Here is an 18,958-nt window from a genome sequence, read left to right on the forward strand (position 1 = left end):
ATGGATTGGACTTGTGTCCCCGGCATTGCAAGGCAGATTCTTATCCACTGTATCATCAGGGAAGTCCTCACGGTTTTCATAAGTAGAAGTCATGAAGGCAAACAAGCACAGAATACTCAAATCTCCTTCCCACTAACTCATACTCCTTTCACGATGTTAAAACTGAGTATCCTCTCGGCTCTCCCTTAAATAATAGCATTTGTTGAACACGCTATATCCCAAGCATTGTGCAAAGTATTTTACAACGTATCAGCTCGGTTGACCCCACCAGAGATGCTTGTGCATGCATCAAGGTCAATCCTCATTGGATGCCAAATGTTTCCTGAGAGGATCAGAGGCAGGATGGATAGAAAATGCAACACTCCTAGGTAGGGTGACCAGCCATCCCAGATTTTCCAGTACTGAAGGAGTTTCCTGATGCAGGGCTTGCAGTGCTAAAATCAAGATGACTTGTTCACTCTGCTCCAAGGAAGAGCAAAGGTTGCTGCCAGCTGTAATAGTTAATTCCAGATATATTATTCTTGTTGAGATTCAAGATGGTCCTCTGATGTCCAGATTGTTTCCTTAATTTTTTTTTAAATATTTGTCTGCTCCAGGTCTTAGTTGTGGCATGTAGAATCTTTAGTTGCAGCACGTGGGATCTAGCTCCCTGACCAGGGATTGCACCCAGGTCTCCTGCATTGGGAGCACAGAGTCTTAGCCTCTGGGCAACCAGGAATGACCCTGATTCCTTAATTTTTATGTCACATGAACAAAAAGAAATTTAAACTCATCCAAGAAAGCAGAGTCTTTCTTCTTATTAGAGAAGGAATACAGCAATGCACTGAAACTCTTAGGATACAGGCAGACTTGGATTTCCAAAACCCTGTCTTGCTAATTAGTAGTTAGGTGAACTTGGGCAAGTTGATTTTATCTAATTTTCAGTTTCTATAAACGAGGATAATAGGAGCTACTTCATTGGGTGGCTATGAAGATTAAACAAGTTAATGAAGCATGTATAGCTCACAGCACAGTGCCTGGCAGAGTGAGCAAATGTCAGCCATTATCACTAGGATATGGGAGGTGGGTGGGAAGGTGAGGTGAGAAGCCATTCCATCTGCCAAAACCTTTGTCTTCTATTGAGTGCTCCTTTGAGTAGACTCACTCGGATCTCCCCCAGAGCCACTTTTCCTTATTGTGTACCTGTTTTGTCTTAAGAGGGACTCCCCTGGTGGTCCAGTGGCTACTTCTGCTTTATTGACTACAACAAAGCTTTTGACTGTGTGGATCACAACAGACTGTGGAAAATTCTTAGAGATGGGAATACCAGACCACCTTATCTGCCTCCTGAGAAATCTGTATGCAAGTCAAGAAGCAATAGTTAGAACTGGACATGGAACAACAGACTGGTTCCAAATCAGGAAAGGGATACATCAGAGCTGTATATTGTCACCCTGCTTATTTAATTTATATGCAGAGCACATTATGCAAAATGCTGGGCACAAGCTGGAATCAAGATTGCTGCAAGAAACATCAATAACCTCAAATATGCAGATGACACCACCCTTATGGCAGAAAGCAAAGAAGAACTAAAGAGCCTCTTGAAAGTGAAAGAGGAGAGTGAAAAAGTTAGCTTAAAGCTCAACATTCAGAAAACTTAGATCATGGCATCCGGTCCCATCACTTCATGGCAAATAGATGGGGAAACAATGGAATCAGTGAGAGAATTTATTTTAGGGGGCTCCAAAGTCACTGCAGATGGTGACTACAGCCATGAAATTAAAAGTTGCTTGCTCCTTGGAAGAAAAGCTACGACCAACATAGACAGCATATTAAAAAACAGAGACATTACTCTGCCAACAAAGGTCCGTCTAGTCAAAGCTATGGTTTTTCCAGTAGTCATGTATGGATATGAGAGTTGGACTATAAAGAAAGCTGAAAGCCAAAGAATTGATGCTTTTGAACTGTGGTGTTGGAGAAGACTCTTCAGAGTCCCTTGGACTGCAAGGACATCAAACCAGTCCATCCTAAAGGAAATCAATCCTGAATATTCATTGGAACGACTGATGCTGAAGCTGAAACTCCAACACTTTGGCCACCTGATGCAAAGAACTGACTCACTGGAAAAGACCCTGATGCTGGGAAAGATGGAAGGCAGGGGGAGAAGGGGACGGCAGAGGATGAGATGATTGGATGGTATCACCGATTCAATAGACTTCCCTGGTGCCTCAGACGGTAAAGCATCTGTCTACAATGTGAGACACCCGGGTTCGAGCCCTGGGTTGGGAAGATCCCCTGGAGAAGGAAATGGCAATCCACTCCGGTACTGTTGCCTGGAAAATCCCATGGACAGAGGAGCCTGGTAGGCTACAGTCGGATACGACTGAGCGACTTCACTTTCACTTTCTTTCACTTTCACCGATTCAACAGACATGAGTTTGGGTAAACTACGGGAGTTGGTGATGGAAGGGAAGCCTGGCGTGCTGCAGTCCATGGGGTCGCAAAGAGTCGCACGACTGAACTGAACTGACTGACTTTCCTGGTCCCCTCGATGCCTACCAAGGATAAACGCAATGGAGGTGTTCCCAGCAGAGGGAATGTAGAAGCAGGCGCATGTATGTAGAGAATGAGAGACCCAGAGTGTAGTTCACCCTTTTCTCACATTTGACTCGCCTACTCTGTCCTTGCTGCGGGATTCTGTAGAACTCAACCCCACCTTCCACGGACACCGACCACTGCGCCTGCGCTGGCTCGCCCACACCCTCTACCCTCACGCGAGAGGGGCGGGGCCGGGGCCCGGGGTAAGCGGCGGTAGGCTGGGGCTGGGCCAGTGTTCACCAATAGAAAAGAGGAGCCTAGAGCCACGTGGCCATAAGAAAGCCAGTCACATTTGCTACTGAAATCCTCCATCCTGGAGTGTGGCCAGCGAATTGGCAGGCCTGGGAGCACACGATCACGTGATCAGAAAAGGTAAATAAGGCCACGTGGTTTTTCTTCGTTTGCGGCAAATGGTTGAGTGTCGCTGTACCTTCAGTGAAAGACTATTTAATGAACGTGTGTGATGTGCCAAGCTCTGTGAAGATACTGTAGCTTCTGAGATTATACCTAATCCTGACATCGCATTACTCTCGGTCCAGTTTATGTGTTTATTCATTTAAATCATCCCAGCCGTTGTAACAGTGTTTCCGGTATTTCGTTTCCTGTAGTAAGCACCCCGCAGATGCTCATTAAGATTGTTACAGGAATATGTTACAGGAGTTCTCACTCCCCCAACCCTTGGGATAATAAAAAGAGGTAGGATTTTGCGTAAGAGAGTATTTTTAGATCCCAGCTTGAGTACTCAGGGGACTCTGTTGTTTATCCACCGAAAAAAATAGGAATCAGAAACAGTCCCCTAAAATATTTTTCTTTCATCCAAACAGGGACTTGCAGTGTCCTTCCATTGAAAGAAGATATTTATAGGGACTTCCGGAGCGGTCCAATGGTTAAGACTCCTCCCTGCCAACTCGGGGCACTCGGTTGAGTCTCTAATTGGGTAACTAAGATCCCTCAAGACAGGCAGCTAAAAAGTTAAAACAAAACAACAACAAAAAAATGAACTTTACAGTTCTTTGAAGGCCGAGGTCAGGTCTAATTTAATTATTTGTCCCTTGCAATGATACTGTAGCACAGTATGTATAAAATAGACATTCAACCTAAATGATGAATTTCCTTTTGAAAATAGTCCCATTCTTGCCTGCGGAAAAGGTGCTGAGCACTAATGACCAACACTTCATTCAGCATTCGGCAATTATTCATTGAGTGCTGTATATATCAAGTACAGTACCAGGCAGACAGAGTTATGAAAGTGATTAAGACACCGCACTCTACCTTCAGCAATTCTCGATGTGATGGCATTTTTCCTCTAAATGACCAGATTTGGGTTCCAGTGTCAGCTATACCATCTATGAGAGGGTGACCTTTGACAGATGACTTGCCTCTTTGAGTCAGTTTCTTCATCTGTAAAATGGGGAGGTAATAATACCTTCAACTATAGAGCTGTTGTGAGGGTGAGGAGGTAATTGTGCAAAATGCATGGCACAGTCTGGAAGGTAGAACATAGCATATGTTACACAGCATATGCCAGTTGACAAGCAAGGAGAAAAAAAAAGTCTCAAAAACTGATGGCAGCTACTAACAATAAATCATTGTCTTCAGGCCAATCCCAGATACATTGTATCCTCAGCATTTTGTGCAGTGTCTGGCCCAGAGTGAGTATTGAATAAATATTCTTTGAATGGAGGAATGAAATGAAGGAGAAGTTGGGACCAAAGATGAATCCACATGCACTCCTTTGCTGCCTACCACACACCCGATAGTGTGTATTCTGTTAGTCTCCAGTGGTTTAAAACTGCTCAGTCATGGCTTTTCATAGTCCACGTGGTCCTTTCTCATCTTTGTTTTTCCAATTCAGTTCTCTTCTGTGCCCTTCTCCACTCTCTGTGGTGAATTTCATTGCCAGTGTAGTAATAAACTTTTGTAGAGAAACCTGGCTGAGTGACTTAGTGGTTAACGGCTCAGGCGTTGTCAAGGAGAGTTAACATGCTTCCTAAGTTGCCTCAGTTGTGTCCGATTCTTTGTGACCCTGTGGACTGTAGCCTGCCAGGCTCCTGTTACTGGCGTGGGTTGCTATGCTCTGCTCCAGGGGATCTTCCCAACCCAGGGATTGAACCCGTGTCTTTTATGTCACCTGCATTGGCAACTGGGTTCTTTACCACTAGCACCACCAGGGAAACCCACCAAAGAGACACATCTGGTCAAATCCTGACTCTGCCATTTGTGTGATCTCAGGCAAGTGACTTGACTTACCTGAATTTTTAGTTCCTCACCCATAAACTGGAGGCAGCTGTATGGATCTCAAAGAACTGGTTTGAACACTTAAAGAGATGAGACACAGAAAACATTTAGCACAGTAATATATCGTAAGTGCTCAAGAGGTAGAAATTATTATTGTTAATTATACTTTAAGACTATGATGTAAAAAATCAGCTTGTACAAATTCCTTCTCATCTTCCTTCTCTCAGAAATCCCTCACACCCTCTTTCTCTCAGAATTCCCTCTCTCCATCCCTCCCTCGGGCTGTCTCATCCATCCCTCCCTGTCAACGCAGGAGACAAGCATGGCGACCCACTCCAGTATTCTTGCCTGGAGAATCCCATGGACACATGAGCCTGATGGAGGGTCGCAGAGAGTCAGACACGACTGAAGTGACTAAGCACAGTGCATTCTCCCTTCCTCAGAATTCCTCTCACCCACCTTCTCTTAGAATTCCCTCTCACCCAGCTTTTCTCAGGAATCCCTCACACCCTCTCTCACTCAGATTTCTCTCTCACTCTACTTCTCTCAGAATTTCCTCACTCAGAATTCCCTCACTCAAATTTCCTCATACCCTCCTTCTCTCATAATTCCCTCTCGGCCTCCTTCTCCCAGAATTTCCTCATATCCTCCCTTCCTCAGAATTTCCTCTCTCTCACTCTCCTCTCAGAATTCCTTCTCACCTTCCTTCTCTCAGAATTCCCTCTCACCTTCCTTGTCTCAGAATTGTCTCATACCCTTCATCTCTCAGAATTCCCTCACAGCCTCCCTCACTCAGAATTCCTCTCGCTCTCCCAGAATTCTCTCTCCCGTGCGTGCATGTGCACGCGCGTGTGCATGCGTGCACACACACACACACGCGCACACACACACCAGCTTGTAGACTGTGGTGAAGGCTTTGTAGAGTTTAGAAAGGAATTATAGAAAAAAAATGGTTGAACACGGTTGGAAGCAAAAGACAGAGAAACAGGGAGGGCAGGTCTGACTCAAAGCGAAGAGCCCACTGCCTCAGGCTGGGCAGGGTATGGTTAAGAGCCGATGTTCTGTTGGACTGTCTGGCTTCAGATCCCTTCCTTGCTCTTTACCAGATGCATTTCTCTCGGTGGGTGAATGACCTTTCTTACTGAAGCTCAGCTTAGAAAAATAGAATTTGCTAATAGTGTCTAAATCTTATAGGGCTGCCCAGAGAATCTAGAGACACACAGTTCAGGTGCAGAGTAAATAATCCGTGGTTATTAATCATTATTCAGGTCTTGTGGTACTCACTTCCTAGAAATGTCCCTCTAATTCAACTTCCAGGTCTGGAACGAATGATGCTCCCAAAGAACCAGGAAGAAATTTAGTCATGTTCAGTAGGCAGAGAATAAAACAATCTCCAAGCAGGAGGCCTTTCAATGGGTGCTTTATTGGAGGACATGGTATAAGGTCAAAGCCATGGGGCCCAAAGGGAATCCTAATTTCCCAGGAAGATACTCAGATCTAGCATTTCTTCTTGTCCAGGTTCTTGTGCTCCTTGTTGTATGGCACCTTTGAGAAGCAGATGGCGGCATTGCGGTCACAGTTGCAGATGAAGGCCTCACAGGCATTGTTTTCGCCTGGAATAGAGCAAGAACAGAGGACTGAGTCAAGGCTGTTCATGCTTTGTACGATCCAGGGGCAGGAAGAATGAAATGAAATGATTTGCTGGCAATTCCACTGGTGCAAATTTAGGGTTGACAGATAAAGCAAATAAAAATACTGGAATTTCAGATCAACAATAAATGCACTATTTGGGACACAGACTTTAAAAAAAATCATTTCTTGTCCATCTGATAATCGAGTTTTAACTGGGCAGCCTGTTTTATCTGGTGATCCTAAGGTACGATAGCTGCTTTTGGGATATTCTCTGTTTCACACTTATAAATGAACTCACTGCTCTTAAAACCCATATAACCACAGAGCACTGATAACATAGATAAGCAACTGCAAATCGTATGGGAAATACTAAAACACATACTCAAGGCAGCAAAATATTTTACATTTCAACTTAGTGAAGTTTTGTAAGCCAATTTCTCTACTTTAAAGCACATATTCTTAAGATTACAGAATATCCTTACAATAGAGTATTATAGAGATGTTGAAAATAATTGTGTCTATATGTGGAAATGTTTCCAAGATATTTTATTAACAGTAAAAAGTGCATAGTATATGCTGAAAAAATCTGAAGTGCAATATATATAACTGGTTTTCTAGGGTATTAGGATTATAGATGCCTTCTGCTTTCTATGACATACATTACTGGAGAATTTGATATTATATTATTTTGACCTCATTTACATTTGTAACCAAAAGAAGCAACGCAGATAAAATGCATTTCAGCTTTATTATCCATAATTTATTATGTATATCTGCTTACCTTCAATAATCTTATTAAGGTTTTGTTTCTCTACTCCTTTCTTTTAAAAATCATGAATGTTTTCCTCAACCACTCATTAAGCATAAATTAGTGCTTAGTTAGATTATAAAGTGTGCATAATGAGAATTATTTAGCGAGTTTTTTTTCTTTTAATTTTGTTTTATTGAAGTTGAGTCGATTTACAGTGTTGTCTGAGTTTCAGGTGTGCAGCAAAAGTGATTCAGTTATACATTTATATTTTCTTTTTCAGACTAGTTTCCATTATAGGTTATTACAAGATATTGAATATGGTTCCCTGTGCTATATAGGTCCTTGTTATTTATCTGTTTTATATTCATGGCGTCGCAAAGAGTCGGACACGACTGAGCAACTGAACTGAACTGATACATAGTAGTGTGTGTCTAGCAAGTTATTGTTTATAATTTGAATCAGTGTCTTATGCTGAAGGCTTCTTGACTAGCTTGTAGGGGAAGAAGACAGTTGCATTAAAAATAAATTATTTGCAAACATGTATGCGTGGTGTGTGTGTTTCCCTGGGGAGAGTGTCTATAGCTTTCAGCAGATTAGTAAAGGAGTCCAGAATCCATAGAAAGAAATTCTTACTGATCAAGTTTCAGGGCAAAAATATGATTTTCTGTATATCTGGCTTTCTGAAGTAGAGCACAACTGAAATCTCTGTTACCAGGGACTCTGTAAGCAAATGAAGCTATTTTATGCAGCTTTGAAAGAAGTAATAAGGAAGACTGTGAGACCATGGAAACATGGTCATAAAGTGATAAGTGAGAAAAACACAGAATGCAAGATTGTATCTAGACTGCATTCATCAAACATTTACATCGAGAGCACCCATGATTCCAAGCTCTGATCTAGACTCTGGGGACACAGCCATAAAGAGAACAGACAACCTCTGATCTTGTGAATCCTTTCTATTGGAGAGACAGCAAATGAAGGAATAACATTAATATGTCAGCTATTAGGAAATTCAGTGGAGAAAATAAAGCAGAGAGAAAAGAGAAAATGCTGGAGAGATGGAGAAAATGTGTATATGATTTAAAGGAACAGGTTGAAGGAATTCCCTGGTGGTCCAGCATACTCTGCGGTTCCTCTGCAGGGGTTGGATCCCTGGTTAAAAGGAATAGAGTCATGAAACTTTATTTCTTAGGGTGATGGGATGCCAGGTCAGTCTTTTCTTGGCATTTTGGGAGTTGGACTATGGTGATTCCAGTGTTGTTAGTACAATTTTCAAAAATTGGGATGTATCTGTGATTGCAAAATTAAGGGCAATGAAAATTTAGAATGCTGGTCTCACAAGACAGAACCCTACACCTCTCTGAATTGTCTTGCTCTCCAGAACTGTCTTCATGGAGGGACATGTTTCATCATGAACGCTGTATAACTTAGTGGTTAAGACCCGAGCCTTTAAAATCAGAAGCAACCGAGTTCAAATGCTGGCCCTACCACTCATAGGTTGTGATTTGGAGCAAGTGACTACTTTGGGGCCTCAGCTTCCTAACCTGTAAAATGGGCTTAATAAGACCTATCACATATGCACATAATGAAAGCCTGATATGTGGGAGTTCTAAGCTCTTTTTATGAAATAAACAAAGCAGTATGGCCTGGCAGTTAAAAGCAGAGGTTTTGGAGTGATATAGACCTATGTTCAAAAACCAAACACTACCATTTATGGGACTGTGTGCCCTTGGACAATTTGTCCAGGCTTCTGAGCCTCAGTTTCCTCATCTGTAAAATGGGGATAATAACAGTACCTATTCCATACAGGTGTTTCAAGGATTAAAGGAGATACTGCCTGGCACCAAGAAAATGATCAGTCAGTGATGGCTATCATTACTATTATTTCCCTCCATGCCCGCTAACAAGAGCCAACAAGAGGGTAAACCTACTGCTGCAGGTGATCTCATTGTTAGAACATGAGTAGGAGTAGTTGTTGGTGTAGGGATTGTCCACGAGGACTTTACAGCTGTCCAGTTTCTTGGCTTGTTTGTAGCAGTTGTCGTGTGTCTGGCAGCACCTGGAGAAGGGGAGGAACAGAGCTGAGGCAGGAGCATGGGTAGGGCAGCACGTCAGCCTGAACTTGCTCCCTTGGAACAGGTGGGGCTGTTTTAGATGACCTGCTCTGAGAGGTACTGGTCCTGTGGCTTGAAAACAGTAAGTCTTTTCCTCATGTTTATTGAAGATGATTTTTAAATGGTTGCAGGAATACAGCACAAGCCTATACAGCACAAGAGGCAGTGATGGTTTCACTCCAGCTGGAAGATTGAATCTTTGCAGTGATCGTTTGTGCTGTAAAGTCCTGCCACTAGAGGGCAGCATTCACACACACCCACACACACACACACACCCACACACCCACCCACACACACACCCTCCCTCCCTCCCCTGCCAACCTTCAGCTCAAACACACACCCTCCCTCCCTCCCCCGCCAACCTTCAGCTCACACACACACCCACACCCTCCCCTGCCAACCTTCAGCTCATACACACACACCCTCCCCCGCCAACCTTCAGCTCACACACACACACACACACACCCTCCCCTGCCAACCTTCAGCTTTCCCCTCGCTCCCCTCAATTAAGAGGTGAACATGTGTTACTTTAGCAAATAGGCAAATCTTTCCCCCCTCCCCTTTTTTTTGTGTCTTGTTTGACCTTTGTCTTCTGCCCTCCCTCCATCTCAGGGATACTTCCCCGGCAGGGCAACTCACCTGTCCAGATCATCCACAGGGGTCCCTGATCCACCCAGACCACAATAGCAGCCATAGTTGTTGAAATCCAGCAATGGTTCACTGCTGGGGATCTTGCACTTAATCATGCCGTTGAACTGCCATAACGCCCTCGAGTTGAGGCCGGCCTGGCCAGCGCCCACTGCAGGAGGACATAGCCAGAGTTCAAATATGTCCTGGTTGGCTGCCGGCGCCCCAGGGACCTTACTACCTGCTTGCCCTCTCAGGCCCCATGCTGTCCCCCTGACCCCCCATCAGCTGCCTCCTCTGAAAAGAGCTGGGTACAGGAACCTGGTAAAGCGAGTAGGCATTTTCTAAACAACTCACAAAACATGAAACTCACCATTTTAACCAAAGCACACAATTCAGTGGTTTTTAGTATATTCACAGAATTGTGCAACCATCAATACTAATTCCACAACATTTTCATCACCCCCAAATGATGCCCTCTGCCCATCAACAATCACTCCCCTTTCTCCCCTCCTTTCTGGCAACCACTAATTTGTTTTCTGTTTCTATGGAACTGCCTATTCTGAACACTTTGTGTAAATGGAATCATACAATATATGGCCTTTTGTGACTGGCTTTTTTCACTTCACATAAGATTTGAGTTTTATCCTTGTTATCACAGGTATCAGCTTTTCAGTCCTTTTTATGGCTGATTAATATTCCATTGTATGGACAGATCACATTTTTTTAGTTGTTCCTCATTTGACGGACATTTGGGTTGTTTCTGCTTGTTGGCTGTTATGGATAGTGCTGCTGTGAACATTTGTGTACTAGTTTTTGTGCAAATATATGATAATTTAAAGCTATTTCCATTATTTATTCAGTAAATATTTACTGAGCACCTGTTATATGATAGTCACTGCCCTGGAGACACATCGGTGAACAAATGAAAAATCTGTAACCTCTTTGAGCTTATGATCTAGTGCAGGAAAAAACAGTAAGCAATAAAGGTAATAAATATGGGAATCGGACATTGTGTTAGAAGGTGTCAAAATTGAAGCACAGTAAGGGAATCTAAATGGGGGGTTGGGTTGGGGGATGACGAGGTTGAAGGGGGCCAGGAATGTGAAGAATGGTGAGGAGGCCCATGGCATGCAGGATTTTAAGCAGCAACATGTGGGATCTAGTTTCCTGACCAGAGATCGAACCCAGGCCCCGAATTGGGAGCACAGAGTCTTAGCCACTGGACTGCCAGTGTAAGTTCCTAGGACCTCTTTACTTCCGATGCAGAGCCCTACCTGTGAGATTTGGTGCCGTAAAGATGGTGCTAAGTGATTTCAGCCCCTAGTGTCATCTCTTTGCCCCATGCCTGGCCCTTCCTGTCCTTGATATGCTGTGGACACTGGAGTCGCTCCAAGTGCTTAGGCTCCAGGACTCAGGAAGGGTGGCAGCTGGTCACTTTCTCTCAAGAGCAGCCTCCACGGTGGCAGCTGACAGCGGCTACATCCAGGAGCAGACCCCAGAGGAGTGGTGGAGCTGTGCTCAGACAGGAGTGGCCTGACTGCCTTGGCCCCTCTCCGGACCCCTCTCCTGCTTCCCTCCTCTTTTTTTCTCTCTGATCCCACCAGTTCTGCTCTTTGCAGAGGCCAGACCTGAACGGAGGTACTGCTCGAGTGCATGAGCATACCCCCAGACAGAGCATGGCTGAGTCCTCAGTCTCAACCCTGAGCCTGATACCTTAGAGACTCTGATACCATCTATGTTGAATGAATGAATAATGGCTGAATGAGGTGTGATTTGAATTCTAGTTAATTCTGATTCTATTAATCCATTCATTAAATGGTGCAAACAGCACTATCACCGCTCTCAAGGAGTCTGTGCTTAGGTGTGGGTGTGGGATAAAAAATGAATCAACAAGAGACATGCTGCAGGCCAAGACAGGCACTGAGAAGCCCTTGTACCAAGGCCATGGCTCGGTGGTAAAGAATCCACCTGCCACCAGGAGATGCAGGTTCCATCTCTGGGTTATGAAGATTCCCCCGGAGAAGGAAATAGCGGCCCACTCCAAGGAGAGAGAGAACAGGTGCTCTTAGCTTGGATGGACAAGGAGGGTAAGCCTTTCTGAGATGGGTCATCTGAGTTCAGACCTAAAGGTGGAGAAGATGCCAGATGTGGGGAATTTGTTGGTGTGTGTGTGTGTTAAGTCACTTCAGTCGTGTCTGGCTCTTTGTGACCCCGTGGACTGTTGCCCGCCACACTCCTCTGTCCATGGGGATTCTCCAGGCAAGAATACTGGAGTGGGTTGCCATGCCCTCCTCCAGGGGATCTTCCCAACCCGGGGACTGAACCCTCGTGTCTTAGGTCTCCTGCATTGGCAGCTAGGTTCTTTACTGCTAGTGCCACTTGGAAAGCCCATCGAGGGGGATTTGAGGGGACCCCAATATGGGAGCTCTTAAGCCCCATGGTGAGCCCTGAAAAAGACCCTAGGTCTGGCCATCCCTGTGACCTCTGGCCCCCATTGCTGAGCAGAGAGATCCCAGGGCAGGAAGGGGTGGGGCTGAGGGCACTTGCCTACCTGTGAGCAGAGCAGCCAACACCAGGAGTCTCATCCTGTTGTCAGGTTGGTGAGCAAAAACTAATGTCACTATGGCCTCCCTCCTTATAGCTGCCCTGCTGCCCTGAGATAAGACCGTCGTGTTTGCTTTGCTCCCTGCTGACTCTGAGTTGGCCTTGAGTCTGTTGCAGAAATAATCCTGAGCAACAAGCAAGCCCTGCCAGCCGGGGGTCCTTGGAAGTAGTGTGCGTATTTGTCATCCACCCTTTGGAATGAAAGGGATTATTTGTGGAGTTGCGCACCTTGGAATTTTGACCCTCATACCCACCCCTTTTGTGTGTGTGTGTTTCTTTTTCTCTTCTTTTTTTTTCTTTTACCCACTCCTTTTTACTCAGTCCAGCTTCAACACTGTGTGTGTGTGCGTGTGTGTGTGTGTGTGTGTGTGTGTGGAGGGGTGGCTGTCAACCCCGTTGAACAACTGGGAGAAGGGGGATGGGAAGGAAGTGACTATTGCCTCCAGGTCCTCTCATGAGCCTGAGTCTGGGCTGTGGGTCTCATTGAAAGGTTCCCATCAATCATGCACTTTGCTGGTGAGGAAACAGGCTCAGAGAGGTGAAGCAACTTGCCCCAGATCACACAGCTAGCCCCCTAAGCAGGGGCTCCAACTTAGGACATCTGATTCTAAGGCACAGCTTGAATTTTTTTTCCCACTCCAGCAATACCACTCCCTCTCCCAGTCCCCCACCGCGGATTTGTAAGAAAACCCTGGACTTGGGAATTACAAAGGCTTGCATCTGACTTGTAGAATAAAAAGAATTTTACAACTGTCATATCAAAGGTCTATATAACATTTTTTAAGGTGAAATTCACTTCGTAAGACATGACATTATTATTTTGGACTTCCTAGGTGGTGCTAGTGGTAAAGAATCCAGCTGCCATGCAGGAGACGCAGGAGACATGGGTTCAGTCCCTGGGTTGGGAAGATCTCCTGGAGGAGGAAATTGCATCCCACTCCAGTATTCTTGCCTGGAGAATCCCATGGACTGAGGAGCCTGGCGGCTCCTACCAAGGGTCAAACCCATGTGCTCTTCATTGGCAGTGCTGAGTCTTTACCACTGGACTGCCAGGGAAGCCCCCTGGACCTGGGCATTTTGAGGAATACTAGTCAGGTGTATCATAAGATGCCCCTCTCTTGGAATTTGTCTCATGTTTTCTCATGGTAAGACTGGGGGTTGGCTATGGGTTTCGGGGAGGAAGGTCACAGAGGTGAAGTGTCATTTTCATCCCACGGCCGTGCTGGGTTTGATCGTCTCTTGTCTTGGAATGGATCTTGGGCACTTTCTGGATGAGAACGCTTTCCAGATGAGAACTTCCAGATGAGGTTCAGCCTGGGATGAAGCTGGGAATGGCCATGCCAAGACTTGAACCCACACCTGTCTCTTCCCACTGAGACACCTCCATTTGCCCTTGGCAAGGTTATGTTAGGTTATGTCACATGAATCAGAGCAGAATTGATAATTCTGACTCTTGTGACCTCTGCTCACGCATGCACCCCAGGATTCCAGCTCTGTACTTTGCCCTTGAACAGGTACTGGGGGCAAGAAAGAAGAAATCTGTCTGGAAGAGCTTCCTGGTTTCATTCCAAGTCCAAGAGCCCCAGAAAAAGGTCCTTCAGCTAATGCAGTAACACTGAAACAGCATTTAGTAAGCAGATGGGGAAACAGGCCCAGAAAGGGGAATGGATTTATTTGCCTGGGCCTGACTCTGCCCCTATTTGATCCAGGGTTTTCATCACCCATCTCTTCCTACTTGCCTGTAGATATTCTCCATCAGTCCATTAGCCAGTGTGCATACCAGTGTACCGTAGCCAATAGCTATGGTAACCATTAGCCACAAGTAGCTATTTAGGTAGCAAATAATATTGAAAATTGGCTTTTCAGTCCCACCAGCCACATTGCAAGTGTTCGATAGCTACAAATGGCCAGGCGCTGTGGTTTTGAACAGCACGAACTTAAAACGTTTCCATCGTCATAGAAGGTTCTACAAATGGCCAGAGGCTGTGGTTTTGAACAGAACGAACTTAGAACATTTCCATCATCACAGAAGGTTCTACTGCATAGTGCCCCTCAGGGTGTAACAGCACCTGTCCCGGGGCCGGCCCACAGGTGTAGGGAGGAGACCTGTGAGAGCTCCTGGAAGAAGAACAGGGTTAACTCAGGACCCAACTTCAACCTGCAAAGTGGTTCTGCCTCTTCAGAATGAGTGAAGGCTGCCCAGGAAAAGGGGAGTCGTGGCCAACAAAATGCTAAGTCCCTCTTGTGTTGGGTTCTTTGGGGCTGAGAACAGAGCAGAGAATAGGCACTGCTCCTGTTTGGGGGTGATCTGAAGGAGGAGGAGTAGCTGATGCTATAAAAATCCTCTAAGGCTAATAGTATTAACTACCATTTACTGACCGCTAACAGTCCAAGTTGCATGCTAAGAACCTGGCACAGCCCTCTGAGGCAGGTCCAAGGACGAACTCCACTTTACAGAGGTGACGGAGGCTCAGAGAGGTTAAGTCACTGCCCAATGTCACACAGCAGGATGCGAGTTGGTTCTGGCACTGATGATAACGCAATGTCACCTCACAACAGGGAATTGTAGTAGCAGGTGGGAATGTCAAAGGCCCCTGGAGGCCAGAAGGAGGTTTAGTCCTGCCTGCTTCTCTCCCCGCGACCCCAGCCAGCTGGAAGTCTTCCACAAGGGCAGGCTGGACAAACTCCCACGTGCAATTTGTGCCAGGGCTTAAGCAAAGCAGCTGGTGGGAGAGGGGTCAGACTGCTGCTGGAACCCTCTCCCCCTGGAAAGAGACGAGATAAATGTGACAATCCAGACCTCTGCAGGGGACACGGAGGTGGCAGCGGGATGGGCCTGGGAGGTCACTGATAGCCCACCAGGCCCTTGGGATCTGCACCGTGACCCGCTGTTGCCCTTGCACAGGTGTGTACAGCACAGCTTCTCCCAGCCTGGGAAAAACACACTGTCCAGTGGAAAGAATGGCTAAGTATAGCTTCTTGACTCCTTCAGGTGATGACATACCCACACTCTAGCAAGGTCACACCTGGCCAGCCCCTGGAGGACACGGCTCCTGCTTCTAGGAAATGCTTAAGCGCACCTACCATTTACTGAGTGCTTCTGTCTGTTCAGCCCTGGGCAAAGAGTGTTACGTTGTTTTTCATCCTAACAACCATCTTCTGACGTAGTTATTATTTTTGTCGTCATCTTATTTTTATAGATGATTAAACAGGTTCAGAGAACTTAAGTTCTGGCTCAAAGTCAACACAGCTGGAAAGTGATGGAAATAGGATTTGAACCTGCATGTTCTTGCCTCTTAATCCGGCACTGAGCCCCGAATGCGGGCTGTTGGGAAGTTCCCAGAAAGCCTTAGGTAACACTGGACTGGGTTTAACTTGGCTGGGGTCACCTTAAGGGGCTGTTTCCCTTCCCCCTCTCTCATCACTCTGTCTGTTTCCAGTACATCTGGGCTCAGCTGAAAATATTTCTCAAACTGAGCACACCCACCGAGGAAGCTGACCTTCTTTAGAAACCTGGGAACTCTCCCCATACTCACTCTCTTTCCTGTCCAGTCCCTTGCAAGTCCAGCTCTCAAGCCACACCGACCTCCAATACCTGGTACCTGCCCCAGCATCCCTTGCCCAGATGGTTGCAGCACCCTCCTCAGTGACCCTGTGCTCCCTCCACAATGGCGTTCCTCAAATCTTTTCCCTATGGTGTGGGCTGATGACATGTTCAAACCCAAACCCAATTACATCACGTCATCAGTCTCTCACCCCACTGCCTAAAACCCTTCACGCCTTCCCATGGCTCTTCTATAAGAAACAAAATCAGCCTAGAGGCCCAATTTCCTCTGCCCCTACCTACCTCTCAGCCCAGAATGGGGTGGAATACCCTCTTCTCCAGCCACAGGAAGCCTTGTCTCAGCTGTCTGATTGAAGTCCTTGTGCTTTCTCCCATTTCAAGGCTTTTGCAACTGCTTGTCTCTCCTGCTGGTATGCTCCTCCTATGTGAGCCTTGCCTAGTTAATTCTTACCCTTCTTGCAGATTTTAGCAGAACTTGACCCCCCCCTACACACCCAACTCGGAGAAGGCAATGGCACCCCACTCTAGTACTCTTGCCTGGAAAATCCCATGGATGGAGGAGCCTGGTAGGCTGCAGTCGGACATGACTGAGCGACTTCACTTTCACTTTTCACTTTCCTGCATTGGAGAAGGAAATGGCAACCCACTCCAGTGTTCTTGCCTGGAGAATCCCAGGGATGGGGGAGCCTGGTGGGCTGCCATCTATGGGGGCGCACAGAGTTGGACACGACTGAAGTGACAGCAGCATACACACCCAACTGAAATCACTGCCTTTCAGATGACTAATTGTTCTGATTTTTTTTTTTCCCCCTTCAAGGACTGAAGGGTTCTTGGAACACAGAGTTTCCTGTATTCAAACCAGAAAAGTCCCTGGCAAAGCAGGACAGATTGGTCACCCTTTCAGTTCTTAATAGTGATGCGCGCACAGTGGATGCTAAGGGAATATTTGTTGAATGAGTGTGGGAGCCAGTAGGGACCACCCAGGAGGGGGCAGCCAATGCTGAGCCCCAATCACCTGGAGGAACCTTGGGATTCATAGCAGCTACTATTCACTAAACACTTACTTTGTGCCTTGCCTGGTGTTGAATCCTCTGTCTGCCCTCCCTGTTTAATTAACCACCACCCTAGTTACTGCTGCCATTCTGTTTTTAAATTTGTTGAGGTGAAATTCCTTTACACATTAGAAAATAACCATTTCAAAGTAACCAATCCAGTGGCTTTTATCAGACCCACAATGTCATGCCACCACCGCCTTTAATGACATTTTCATCACCCCACAGGAAATCCCTTAACCATTGAGTTTATTCCCCTTTGCCCCTCTCCCTCCAGCCCCAATCTGTTTTCTATTTCTTATGGATTTACCTCTTCTGGCTATTTCACATAAACAGAATCTTACCATGTGACCTTTTATATCATTCCCATTAATAGACGAGAAAATTGAGGCTCAGAGAGGTTGAGGACCCTCAGCTGGGAAAGGGAGGAGCCAGGTGTTAGAACCACAACATCTAACTTTGGGGGATTACCCACACCCACCTGAGCTGGTTTTCCTGCCTCACCCTCTTAGGATTCTCTTTGAGTTTAAAGCAAAGCAGGGCAAAGGTGGTGCTAGTCGTAAAAAATCTGCTTGTCAATGTAGGAGACTTAAGAGATCCATTGGAGTACGAAATGGCAACCCGATCTAGTGTTCTTGCCTAGAGAATTCTTTGGACAGAGAAGCCAGGCAGGTTATAGTCCATGGGGCTGCAAAGAGCCAGACACGACTGAGCACATGAGAGTAAGGGGTTCGATGCCAAGCTTCTTTTTTTTTTTAAAGTGGAAAAAAATACATAACAAAATTTACTGTGTTTTACAGCCCCTTCCCAATTTATCATTTTTCACTGTACAATTCAGTGGCATTAATTATATTGACAATGTTATGCACAATCCATTTCTTAAATGTTTTCGTTATCCCAAACAGAAACTCTGTAACCACTAGGCAATAACTAACTCTCCACTCCCTCCTTCCCAGCCTCTAATCTACTTTCTATGAATTTGCTGATTCTATTAATCAGATCAGATCAGATCAGTCTCTCAGTCGTGTCCGACTCTTTGCAACCCCATGAATCGCAGCACGCCAGGCCTCCCTGTGCATCACCAACTCCCGGAGTTCACTCAGACTCATGTCCATCGAGTCAGTGATGCCATCCAGCCATCTCATCCTCTGTCGTCCCCTTCTCCTCCTGCCCCCAATCCCTCCCAGCATCAGAGCCTTTTCCAATGAGTCGGTACCTCAAATGTGTAGAATCATACAATATTTGTCCTTTTGTGTCTGACTTCTTCCATTCAGCCTAATTCAAGGTTCATCCGTGTTGTAGCGCATAGCAGTACTTCAGTCCTTTTTATGGCTGAATAATATTCCACTGGCTGGAAAGGCCTTATTTATCCATTCATCTGTTGACAGATGCATGGGTGGCTTCCATCTTTTGGCTGTTGTGGATAATGCTACTGTAAACATTGGTGCACAGCATCTTTTTGAGCCCCTACGTTCAATTCCTTTGGGTGTATACCGAGGAGTGGAACTGCTGGATCAGATGGTATTACCTTTTTGAAGAACTGCCAAACTTTTCCACAGTAACTGCCCATCCTACATTCTTACTAGCAATGCAACAGGGGTTCCCATTTCTCCACATCCTCACCAACATTTGTTATTTTCTGGTTTCCTGATGATGGCCATCCTACTGGGTATGAAATGGTATCATCATCAACACCAAGTTTTGAGGCTGGTCAAGAAATTGGAGATGGGAGCTGGATTGACAAGAAAGTAAAGATTATTCCAGGAGGAAAACAGAAATTAAGGGAAAACAGGGT

At 45.7% G+C, this 18,958-nt stretch overlaps 1 protein-coding gene across 1 annotated transcript; it reads right to left on the reverse strand.

The window, feature by feature from the left end:
* Positions 1–6,219: 6,219 nt before the first annotated feature.
* PLA2G1B (phospholipase A2 group IB) lies at positions 6,220–12,611 on the reverse strand. The gene is made up of 4 exons (XM_061385041.1): positions 12,494–12,611; positions 9,952–10,111; positions 9,130–9,257; positions 6,220–6,428 (listed from the first exon to the last, which is right to left on the reverse strand). The coding sequence occupies exons 1-4, from the start codon at positions 12,525–12,527 to the stop codon at positions 6,313–6,315; spliced, it is 438 nt and encodes a 145-aa protein (XP_061241025.1). The 5' UTR covers positions 12,528–12,611; the 3' UTR covers positions 6,220–6,312.
* Between the last annotated feature and the right edge of the window lie 6,347 nt (positions 12,612–18,958).

The sequence above is a fragment of the Bos javanicus genome, chromosome 17 (assembly GCF_032452875.1).
Source record: "Bos javanicus breed banteng chromosome 17, ARS-OSU_banteng_1.0, whole genome shotgun sequence".
Classification (NCBI taxonomy): Eukaryota; Metazoa; Chordata; class Mammalia; order Artiodactyla; family Bovidae; genus Bos; species Bos javanicus.

Excerpts from the sequence above, each read along its gene's own strand:
- PLA2G1B (XM_061385041.1), bottom strand. The coding sequence starts at position 12,527 with ATGAGACTCCTGGTGTTGGCTGCTCTGCTCACAG. Across the intron at positions 10,112-12,493 it reads GTTGGCTGCTCTGCTCACAG|TGGGCGCTGGCCAGGCCGGC; the intron begins GTAGGCAAGTGC and ends GTCCTCCTGCAG. Across the intron at positions 6,429-9,129 it reads CAATGAGATCACCTGCAGCA|GCGAAAACAATGCCTGTGAG; the intron begins GTAGGTTTACCC and ends GCTCTATTCCAG.